Source organism: Salvia splendens, unplaced genomic scaffold (assembly GCF_004379255.2).
Source record: "Salvia splendens isolate huo1 unplaced genomic scaffold, SspV2 ctg989, whole genome shotgun sequence".
In the NCBI taxonomy this organism is placed as follows: domain Eukaryota; kingdom Viridiplantae; phylum Streptophyta; class Magnoliopsida; order Lamiales; family Lamiaceae; genus Salvia; species Salvia splendens.
Genome location: NW_024599680.1, coordinates 21,720 through 32,482, shown reverse-complemented (window position 1 = coordinate 32,482; position 10,763 = coordinate 21,720). Strand labels below are relative to the sequence as shown.

Here is a 10,763-nt window from a genome sequence, read left to right as displayed (position 1 = left end):
ATTAAAATCACCAAGTAAAAGATTATTATTATAATTATTATTATTATAATTATTATTATTATACAGTTTATATAGCCAACAACTATGTTTTGAAGGATTTAATAATGATCGATCCATTTGGTGAAAAGTATAGCGGATCATGTAACACGTGTGGCGTGGAAACTGTGGTTTGTACGCTGTCACAGACGGTGACTGTATCAAACCCCAACTTCTGCTGTTGTAGACTCTTTTTAAAAAAATTCTGCAGTCTACCCTTCACTCCAAATTCTCTCACATCCCCAAATTCTAGGGTTCTTTTCCCGATCCTCTTCACTCCTCGCCTTAACAGGTCGTTTTCTCTCTTTTCTTTACCTACAATTTTGTGTATTTTCTGCTGCATGTGCACTTTCTACGCATGTTTTCAGCTTTATATGTCTCTATTTGCATATGCATGTGTGTAATTTTCTTATAGAATGAGCTTTCTTATCTGTGTTTTCTTCTATTTGTGAATTCTCGCTGGTTTAAGCTTTGTAGCAATTATTTGAGTTGTTGTTTCTGTCCCCTCACCATCGTAGTAAGCGCTAGTGTGTTTTTCTATCTCTCCTTTTCTTTTGGGTTTAAATTTGCAAGGTTGTGTCTTGGCATTCTTTCTTTTCAGTTTGTGAAGGTGTATTTTTTTGGGCTCAATTCAATGAAGTTAGGGCAAACAATTTCGAGGTTACAGTAATTGAAGTGTTCATGTCTTATATTGGTATGCCGAAATTATGTTAAAGCCTGTCTTGCTTCAAGAAGAGGAGACTTTTGATTTGAATTCATTAACCGGGAGTGCTTGCTTAGAAGTATTAGAATGAGGAATTGGAATGGGGATCCTGGAATAAAATCAATTGTGATTCTTTAATTTTCATTGACTGCTCCATACTGATCAGAATGAATGACCTCTTTTGACATTATCCCTACGTATGGCAAAGTAAATGTCAATATTTTAAGCTATTTTTAAATAAAATGTTTTTACAACATACACAAAAGATGCTGAATGCAAAATCTGAAACACTTAGAATGGCATGTGGTATTGTGCAAGCTGTAGGTCTTCTTGTACATATGTTCTCATAAATTTTTGCTCATAATTTTACTTAAAACATTATGCATATATATCTCATTTTCAAAGATGCCTGGCTGGTGGTAATTGCTTGTCATGAATTTCTGGCTGCCTAAATTAGAAAATTGCTTGCCTATTGATCGGTGTTACAGAAGATCTATCTTCGATACCTTTCTTCATCTCTCTCTTGTGCAATTCATTAAAATATGCATTGTTGTGTGTTTGTTGTTTTCCACTCACTGAACTTGGAAACTAAGCTATTCTTTTGTATGTCTTGATGATCCGATTTAGGTTCGTAGATTGGGAATCCCATTGTTACCAATTATGAGAATTTCTGTACTTATCTTTACAAAATTGCTAAATAATCCAAGTGAGTTTCTATGTTGTGATTGGCAGGGTCTTGGATAGTAACTTGTTATTTATGAGGCCAAATATTAGCATTACTGGGTGTAAGTTTGCGAATTGATTCCCTCACAACTTTGTGTTTCTGGCTCACTTTTGAGGTACTTAATTGGAAACCATATTTATGGTGGATGCTTATAGAATCTCTTCTGCAGTATTCTATACTGGAGTGTACTGTTTATTTTTAATATTTAAGCCGTATCCCAAGTTTTAACTTTGACCTCATTAAGACTAACTTGGTCTTCCGTTTTGTGTTAATGTAAGGCCACATCAACCATTTAGAGAAATCAAAGGAGCATGCAATCCAAGCCTAAGAGTGTTAACCAAGGACAATCCAACCTTTATAATGCTGCAACTTCTACTGGATATTCTGGTCCTTGGTTGAATAATAATGGATTTAACTCCTTTTCCTCCATGATGATGCGGGAAAATGCATCAGATTCATCATCACCGGAACAATCCGTGGATGAGCAGTCACAGTCTGAAGGTGGGATAAATGAAGATGATGATACTGCCAAACAGTCACCAAGCACTTCATCTTTGCAGCCTGGTAAATTTTAGTGCTTGCGACTTAGGTTTCAAGATTTAATGTTGACTTTTGGTTGAGACGGATAGTTGGTTCAACCAGGCTTCTTCCTTCTGGCAAGCAGGCGTTGTTGGTTGTGTTTCATCTTGTTCTTAGTTACATTGTCAAGTCATTAACATATGATGATGATAGTAGTAGTAAAATCTATTACTATTATAAAAGTGTGTATTCGTGAATTTTGATATACCTATAATATGTACATACTTAATTTAACAAAAGTGTGGTTGGACATTGGACATTTGTTGGGGACTAGACGACTAGTTTCCATTCTCTTTATATTCCTATTAGAAAGGAAATTTTTTGCTTGTTTTATGTGTTCCATGTCTAGACAAAAACTAATGTTGGTGAAAGAGAACTAACATTATCTTTCAATTGTGTGCCTGATAGTAGTTTCTTCATTTCTTCCAAGCTACATTTTGTTTACCGAAATGGGAAACTAAAGGTTGTGTTTCTTATTATAATAGTGCACATTTTTATTGAATTTCTTGTTTTTCTGACACAAATTTTGATACACTAAGTCTTGCTTCAACTACAGAAAGAAACTATGAGCGGGAGGTTCCAAAGCATCTGCAAGTTCCACCGACCTTCCATCCAAGACCTGATGTAAGCTTCAACCAAGCTCCACAAGCTGCGCTCGTTGCACACTCTATTGTAAGAATACTGCACACTGTCGCAATATCTTGAAGTGTTCAAATCTCTTGTTTTTCACATGAAAATATGTTTATCATCAGGCCTGTGGATCTAATCCGTACGATCCATATTATGGAGGAATGATGGCAGCTTATGGCCAACCTTTGGTATGAGTATGGCTGCAGAACTTTACTGTTGTTTTTTATTTTTCACGCTCTTGTAGTAGGAAATTTGCTTACTGCCAGGCGGTATTCTAGTTTCTGTTCATGTTGTTTGTGCTTGTATCTGTGTGCTTCCTGCAAGTACCTATGGGCATCCCACAACTTACCTCTGCAATTGATATGAATTTAATGAAAATGGTGCCATTGGAGGGATCATATCAACTTTGATTGCTTTTACTTTGTGGTATAGGCAGACAGAGTCAGAGAGAGGTGCAGATTCACTAAGTTCGTTCCTACTATGAAGTATGTTTGGACATTGAGTTTTAGTTGCATCAAAAACCTATAAATTATCCTGTTGTGTTCTGAAGTTTCTTTTGTCAAATTTGGTCTTATAAAAGGTTTGTGCTGTAATACAATTGGATGTTTGAGTTTTAGTTACAAACTTTCAATAGAAATCTCACCATAGTTCTGTTGTGGACTAGAGTTTCTTTGGTCTTTGGTCAAGTTCTCCCTAGAAATGTTTGTTCCTTATTAACAATTAGTTGTATTTGATGTCTAAGATGTGTTTGAAAGTAACATGATATCACTACCTAAACAAAGTCTGTTAGTGTGCTTGACACTTCTCAATATTTATAGTTTGGTTCTAATAGTGTTTTACTATGTATTTGAATCTGCACAGTTTTGTGGTCTAGTTATTTGGACAAGATTACTGATTCTTCCATGGTTCTCTAAGCTATATATATCTTCAATTTGATTTTGCTGTACTGATGAGTTATAGTGTGTACTTGCTATCTAGTGCCATGTAACAGAAACCATTATTCTAAATATCAGTAAATCCTTCGACATAAACACCTTGAAAATAGTTTCATTTAATTAAATGCTTGCCATCATGATCATGAAATATGGGTTTTTGTAAAGGTCCCTCATTTGTACGATATGCACCACACAAGGATGCCTCTACCCTTGGAGATGGCGCAAGAGCCTGTATATGTTAATGCCAAGCAGTATCATGGTATTCTGCGAAGACGACAATCCCGTGCTAAAGCAGAGCTAGAGAGGAAACTAATAAAAGCCCGAAAGGTGTTTTTTCATTTTCTTGTAATCAATAGATGTGTCAAGAATCTTTGGGCTTGTTTCTTCTTATACTTCTCTGGTATTACTACATAATGGTTTTTTTGGGTCTCTCTCTCTCTGATATCGTCAGCCTTATCTCCATGAGTCCCGGCATCAACACGCCTTGCGGAGAGAAAGAGGTTCTGGTGGACGTTTCGCAAAGAAGTCTGATGCGGACAGCTGTAAGGATACAGAGCCCAGCTCAGGCGGTGTCTTGTCTCGCACCAACAGTTCATCACATGCCAAGTCCTTCCTCTCTGGAACTAAATTGCCTGGGTTTCAGACCAATGCTGGTGCGTGCAATTTTAGGAAGCAAACCAACTTGCAGAAATCTCACCAGCCCCTTTCTCACTAAAGACAGGAAAGAACTACATATGCAGGTGGTGGTGATTTTCAAAGGCTTAAAATCCTGGCTTTTCACTAGCTGGGCGGCAATTCATTCTTGGCTTGTTTCGATGACTATTTGTTACTTTCTGTATAAAATCTTGTGAGCGAGTGGGAAGGAAGCTTGAGTTTTGAATAGGCTAAACCTGCTTTTCCTAGAATTATTGTGAAGTTGTGCTTCGTGTTTTTAATGCTTGGAGTGGTCGAATTTCCAGATTTAAAAGTGCACTTGCCATAATATGTTGGATTAAACCAAGCTATGCTACTACAGTATTTGGTTTGATATAAATTGTCAATTGTCAATTTTTGAAAATTTTTAGTGAAAATATAAAGCAACACTCCATTGCATTGTCCCACTTATACTTGCATGGCATTTGGAAGGTTCAATAAAATTCTGTATTGATAAGGCACACTTGTAAACTTACTTCCGGCATAATATATCAACTTACAACAGAATAACAAAATCCACAGACAAATGCGAGGTGAAAACATTATTTGAAAAAAAGAAACCTAAAGATAAAAGAGAATACATAGAGGGTAAGATGAAAAAAGAAACACATGTAAACTTGGAGTTGGGACTTTCATTACTGTGTTAGCATATCATTCCTAATATTTAATAATGGTGATCTGGGGTTTCATCTGCCTCAAATTCCTCTGGAATTGTTTCTCCCGCTGTATGATCGGGCTGAGGTGTTGCCTTGACACCATCATCAGTTGTATTGTTCTCGGAATCTGTCTCATTAACCTTGTCCATCATACCTGACAGGGCAAGCCTGGGGGACCATTCGAGAACATCATCTATTATATTGGACACCCGCTTCTGGTACCTGTAAACACAGAATAACCACACTTCAGCTTAATGCAATTTATGGTCTCACTAATTAGGCAGGAACACAAACAAGCAGGGGCAATTTACTTTGGTTATATTGAGAATATCGAGATTACATGATCAATAAGCTCAAAATTGTTCAGCCATCAAAGCACGCGGTGAACAAACATATATGAATTTAGCATATCCAATTAGTATCATAGATACAAAAGAACTATTCATATAGTTTACTGGCAAAAAAATATAGACTTCTTAGAAGCTATCATAAATTTTCAGTGGATAGATGAAAGTTGATAAGCAGTACCTGGCTCTGGCGGCTTCATCCGGAGCATGGTGCCTCAGTAATAGAATGACAAGAACGGCAACAAGTGCAAAAAACAGCCGAGCAGTCCACTTGGGGCGCTCTCCCTCATCTTTCTGGGGCCAAAACTGGAATAACTCCTTAAGAGTTGCTTCTTCTGCAAGAATATTCGGGAAGAACCATACCCTTTTTCCAAGAACAATCCATAGAGCTCCGAATACAAGGGCTCTTACTGCAAGTAAATGAAACCTAATATTAGTTCAAGGTAACATACAAATCAAAAAGTACAACCAACAACTGCAACATAAATATTCATGCAGTGATCTACAAAACATGGAGGAACTACTCAGGTTATGATGATACAAGAGATAGCATAACTCATAACAAACAGCTCGTGTCTTGGATATCAATCAGGCCTACATGCTAACATAACTTTCAGTGTATATGAAGTTATTGAGATACTTCAAAGTGAATACATACATACCTAGAGATATATTCTATCAGTTAGGTCATGTGGATATAGGTCGGCAGGATGATCCAATGTATAAAAATGTCAATAACATCAGCACCAAAAACTTACACAAAAGCAGGCAGAGTATAAGAAGCAATACACCCGCACAGAAGTAGAGAATAAGTAGCTTGACTTGGTGGGGATACACAGGAAACAAGCATATTGCTAGCGTCAAAACAGGCCAGCAAAATGAGAGAAGAGTCTGCCATAATGGTCTTCGGTTGACAAAAGTCCATGCAAAGAATGCGTCATTATCAGAAAATACTTGGTCCTGCATATCACAAAAAATAAGATATGGAAAGCAAGATATCCATACTAAAAAGATAATAAACCATCAAACTCACTGTCTATTGTCTAATATGCAAGGAGAGTCAACCCTCCTGACTCCAACATTTTTTCAGTTTAGCCCAGGTGGAAAAGGGTCACGATCAAAGTATATCCACACAAGAAATGTAAATACAAGCAAAGAAGAGAAAAACAAATACAATGGCACAATAAAATTTGATCATTCCTATCTGTCAGATGCAACTCCACGACCTTCAGCTTATCTTTTTAACACCATGTCCCCAAAGAGGTGTAATGTTATTTCCATGTAGCATCCATTTCATATTTATTATTGGGAGTGATAATCGCATTGACAGATCTTGATACACCAATTCTTTATTTTTTACTACTACCTCCGTCCCGCATTGACTGTCACATTTACTTTTCTGCACTCGTTTTGTAAAAATAATAATAAATAGTTAAAGTGGAGAAATAGTAAAGTAAGAGAGAGAATAATGTAAAGATGACTCTTCTCTACCTTATTCTCTCTCTTAATTTACTATTTCTCGACTTTAACTATTTATTATCATTCTTACAAAACGAGTGTAGAAAAGTAAATGTGAAAGTTAATGCGGGACGGAGGTAGTACTTTTTATTTATAGTGAGAATGACCCAACGAAAAATGATGAAAATGGCCCTAATTAGCTCTGTCATACCACCATTGCCCCTTCTTCAGATAACATTGAATTATACAGGAACAGCCAGAACAGGACTGCAGATCATGCTGCTGTCAGATCACCAGACCGATGCACAAAATTGCTTCTCTGCCACCAATCACCACCTGAAAACACCACCCAGAATAGCTTCACCATATTTACCAATGACATCACCATTCCATCCTAAAACTATTGAGCAGGTTGAAAGTGACACCCGCAAGTACAGCCACTTTAGCTGAAAAGTTTGTGTGAGCTTACGAACTCACAACACATCAGTCACCTCTATTAAAAACCCCCCATCAACTGCCACTCAATACCAACACCATCAGCTGCTACTGGTATTCATCAATGAAGTAAGTGCAACAACATCACCACCCACTGTAGTGGCTATGAGATGTTGGTAACTAGGTGCCTGGTCATCCCTCAAAAATACCAGCATCCAAGGAGTTGTAGGAGTTGTAGACCAGCAGGACAATTATTATGGTTTAGGGTTTTTTCTTTCTAATGTTTGGAAAGACTTGGATACTTGGTTTGTTTTGTTTGTTGAGGAAAGAAATCATGCATGAGAAGCCCTCCCTCCTTTTACTGTTTGAGTCCAGTTAGTGTGGGTAGAATTAAAAGGGTGCTAATAGCCACACTCTTTTATCAGTTTTTGAGTCAGTCACATGAAAGTTAGAAATGTTGACCAGCACGTCTAGTGAAAGGAGTAACACAAGTGGTAAATAGAACTTCCACCAGAACACAGAGCACTGAGCAGTAGACATTTAATCCTTATTGCACAAATTAAAGTGTTGGAAGGAACTTACTGGAAAAATCTCCAAATGTGCAGGCCATGTAGATAGTTTTCTCTTTCCAGGTCGAACAGTTTTGACAACACGGTCACATCGCACTATAAGATTCTTTCTCAGCAGCGAGTTTGCAATATCTTCGATTTCTAAATTCTTATCTGATTCAAGTAAGTCTTTGATTTCGGGGTGATTTCTCAAGAAACTAACAAAATCTTTCCCTCTAAAATATTCAACTCTTGTTTCCTGCAAAACAGCCCACCTAGACTCCAGTTCTTTATGGTCCCTCACTTTCTCAGCAAATGTCTGAAAAACATCCTTCTTTGCAGCTTGCTTCTGAAATTCAAAGTTCAACGTCAATGTGAAAACAAATTTCCTACCACCCTCATTTCATAATTCATACAAATAGGAAACATCATAAAAAAATCAATTTAACTTATTGGACATTCCTTTTATAGGTTAATTCCTTTGTGTGTGTACTAGGATCCAGAGGTTGTGCTGTTATCACCATATCTGGCACAGGGGAGGAGACAAAGTGCGCAGTGCAATCACATCCGTACAACTCAATCAAACTAGCAAGCTAGGGTCAAGGAGACAAGGAATGCAAATTTCATTTTCTAAGATAATAAAGAATTTTTACATGCAACGGGTTCCACGTTTCTTTTGCGAATGCCCCTAAATAGAGTCATTTTCTTAATACAATATGTTAAATCAAATAAAAAGAAATGAAGGAGCACATAAATCATGTTTATCCCTGCAGGAAAAGGGCAGAACAGTGGAGGAGAAACAGGAATACTCCATGAATTTGTTTCGCTAACTAAATGAACCATTCACTATCAACTTGAACTAATTGGAACAGCCGTTGGATTAAGTCTTCCTAATTTACATTCTTAAGTAACAATTTCATTCAAGATGACTGTCCTTCTAAATGTACTACTATTCAACCTAACCAAGATTTAAAGTTTTAAACAGCACAAATTCAAGTAAACAAGAGATCATCTGTAAATTATAGACTGCAGATCTTTCAGGGAAACATAGCTGCGCGACCAAACACAAAAATCAAAGAGCAAGCCTTCAACGGAATAGGGTGAAACGATCAAAATCTCAAATGCGGGCACAATTCAACTACAAAATTGAGAATATAACTAACCCTAGAAGGGATATCGGTAGAGGAGTCGACGTACGAGCGGCGCCCTCTCTTCTTATCGCCAGCTGCTCCACTGCCTCCGCCTCCGCCTCCGCCGCCACTTGTTTTCTTCATTTCAACAGCTCTCGGTTCTGCTTTTCTTGCAGTTTCAGTGTCTTATGCTGTATAAACATTTTGGGGAAAATGAATTAATTTTCTTTGCATTTTATAACGGAAGATAGTATATTATTGGGCTTATGGCCCATTTAAATATTTTAGTTTGCGGCCCATTTCTCTGATGCGTCTTTGATTTTAATAAGAAATGGGATCACAATTCTTCTTTTGATTAATATTCTCACACTTGTAATCTTTTTTTTTTTTATATTATATTGATTTTGTAATTAAAATTTGTGTAGTCAACTAGACGTATAATTGAAAATCTGTAAGTAGGAGTAGCTTTCAAAATAGTCTCATAAATCATAATGTTAGTATTGACTATAGAGTTTGGATTAGAAAAGTAGTTAAAAATATGAATGTAATTTGTGAAGACACATTTTTGTTGGAAGTTGAATTATAGCGCCTCATACTATTAAACATTGTACTATAACTAGACATTTCTATTTCTTATTCAATTTTTCCATTGACCTTCATGTAAATTGAGTCATTAAATTTAATCCAAAGGAAATTACCTCCCTTTTAACGGCTTGAGTTCATCTTTCAATCTCTCATCTTTGTTTCGCTCTTGGAAATGGCAGCCTCAGCTCTAGCGTTGCTTCTCCTCTTCTCCCTCCTCGCAGCCTCCTCCGCCCGCCCCTGCAAAACCATTTTCTATTTCTCCGCCACAACGACCACCACCACCACCTATTACCCTTTCCAGTCCCACCTAGCAAACCCTAACCCCCATTCCGCCCTCCGCCGCCTCAATCCCCGCTATGTCACCTTCATCTTCACCTCCACCGCCCCCAAACCCTTCTCCGGCCACCGCCCCTCACTCAATTTCAAATCCGATCCCTCCTCCGACGCCAATTCTCACTCATCTCCAGCGATGACGTCATCCGTTTTTTTCCCTCTCAAATTCTATTCCTCCGTCTCCAGCTCAATCCGCGACCGGGCCGCTGATATCATGAGCGTCGTCGGCGCGCTGCTCTTCGGCGTCGGCTGCGGGGCCCTCACCGGGGCAGTGATGTACTTCTTGTACGCCCTCTTCTCCCCCGGCCGATTCGATTTCGACGATGTTTCCGACGATGAGGATGACGACGACGTCGCCGATATCAAGAGGAAATTAGGGTACGTGTCGATCCCTGCGGTGACCACCGATGATCTCAAGAAACCTGCGCTGCCTGCCAAGGAGGTGGTTTGATGATTAAATCAGTATATATTATACATATATTTGTGTGTGTTTTGTGGATTTGATAAGATGCGAAGGGATTTGAAATTCAATTGCCTTAAAGTATCTGTCTTTTACTGTTTGTTAGTGCTATTGCTATACTTCATATTGGGAATTATGACTTTGATTGAGTTTTGTTATGTGGGATTTAGGCTTTTCTGTTTAACTCAGGATGTTGAATAAAGCTGGATCATTTATGTTGTTATGTGATGTTTGGTTAAGGTTATCTTAGAGAGCTTAAAAGCTTCAAGGTATTGGATGTATTGTGTTAAAAGATTATAAGTTGTCAATATGTTGTGAGCTAGAGATATCAAATTGGAGAGGTGTATAAGGCTATGGAGATAACAAATCATAGTAGAGTTATTTTAAAAAATGAGTTGGGGTTGAGTAACTTACTTTTGGGGAGCTTAGAGCTTATAGGCTGTTTTGAGGAGCTCATAAGCTCAGCCAACCACCCCCCCTCTTATTCGAATAGGAAGTAGATATGCTTGTG

General features: G+C 37.9%; 3 protein-coding genes across 6 annotated transcripts; 2 read left to right on the top strand and 1 right to left on the bottom strand.

The window, feature by feature from the left end:
- Positions 1-248: 248 nt before the first annotated feature.
- LOC121791988 (nuclear transcription factor Y subunit A-1-like) lies at positions 249-4,664 on the top strand. Of its 4 annotated transcripts, none has more exons than XM_042189785.1 (7): positions 249-328; positions 1,472-1,524; positions 1,760-2,027; positions 2,599-2,714; positions 2,795-2,860; positions 3,773-3,934; positions 4,059-4,664. In XM_042189785.1, exons 3-7 carry the CDS (start codon positions 1,775-1,777, stop codon positions 4,320-4,322), a joined length of 861 nt encoding a protein of 286 aa, XP_042045719.1. In that variant the 5' UTR covers positions 249-328; positions 1,472-1,524; positions 1,760-1,774; the 3' UTR covers positions 4,323-4,664. The 4 variants fall into 4 exon arrangements, with proteins under 4 accessions (XP_042045719.1, XP_042045720.1, XP_042045716.1 ...); XM_042189786.1 differs by having other exon boundaries at positions 1,742-2,027; XM_042189782.1 differs by having other exon boundaries at positions 1,472-1,578.
- Positions 4,665-4,764: 100 nt separating this feature from the next.
- Positions 4,765-9,062, bottom strand: LOC121791987. Its single transcript, XM_042189781.1, has 5 exons — positions 8,908-9,062; positions 7,779-8,093; positions 6,062-6,263; positions 5,485-5,713; positions 4,765-5,178 (listed from the first exon to the last, which is right to left on the bottom strand). Exons 1-5 carry the CDS (start codon positions 9,016-9,018, stop codon positions 4,965-4,967), a joined length of 1,071 nt encoding a protein of 356 aa, XP_042045715.1. The 5' UTR covers positions 9,019-9,062; the 3' UTR covers positions 4,765-4,964.
- Positions 9,063-9,631: 569 nt separating this feature from the next.
- LOC121791985 lies at positions 9,632-10,243 on the top strand. The gene has a single exon (XM_042189780.1). It carries the CDS (start codon positions 9,632-9,634, stop codon positions 10,241-10,243), a length of 612 nt encoding a protein of 203 aa, XP_042045714.1.
- Positions 10,244-10,763: the final 520 nt, after the last annotated feature.

Excerpts from the sequence above, each read along its gene's own strand:
- LOC121791987 (XM_042189781.1), bottom strand. The coding sequence starts at position 9,018 with ATGAAGAAAACAAGTGGCGGCGGAGGCGGAGGCGGAGGCAGTGGAGCA. Across the intron at positions 6,264-7,778 it reads CACATTTGGAGATTTTTCCA|GACCAAGTATTTTCTGATAA; the intron begins GTAAGTTCCTTC and ends TGTGATATGCAG. Across the intron at positions 5,179-5,484 it reads GATGAAGCCGCCAGAGCCAG|GTACCAGAAGCGGGTGTCCA; the intron begins GTACTGCTTATC and ends CTGTGTTTACAG.
- LOC121791985 (XM_042189780.1), top strand. The coding sequence starts at position 9,632 with ATGGCAGCCTCAGCTCTAGCGTTGCTTCTCCTCTTCTCCCTCCTCGCA.
- LOC121791988 (XM_042189785.1), top strand. The coding sequence starts at position 1,775 with ATGCAATCCAAGCCTAAGAGTGTTAACCAAGGACAATCCAACCTTTAT. Across the intron at positions 2,861-3,772 it reads CAGCTTATGGCCAACCTTTG|GTCCCTCATTTGTACGATAT; the intron begins GTATGAGTATGG and ends GTTTTTGTAAAG. Across the intron at positions 3,935-4,058 it reads AACTAATAAAAGCCCGAAAG|CCTTATCTCCATGAGTCCCG; the intron begins GTGTTTTTTCAT and ends TGATATCGTCAG.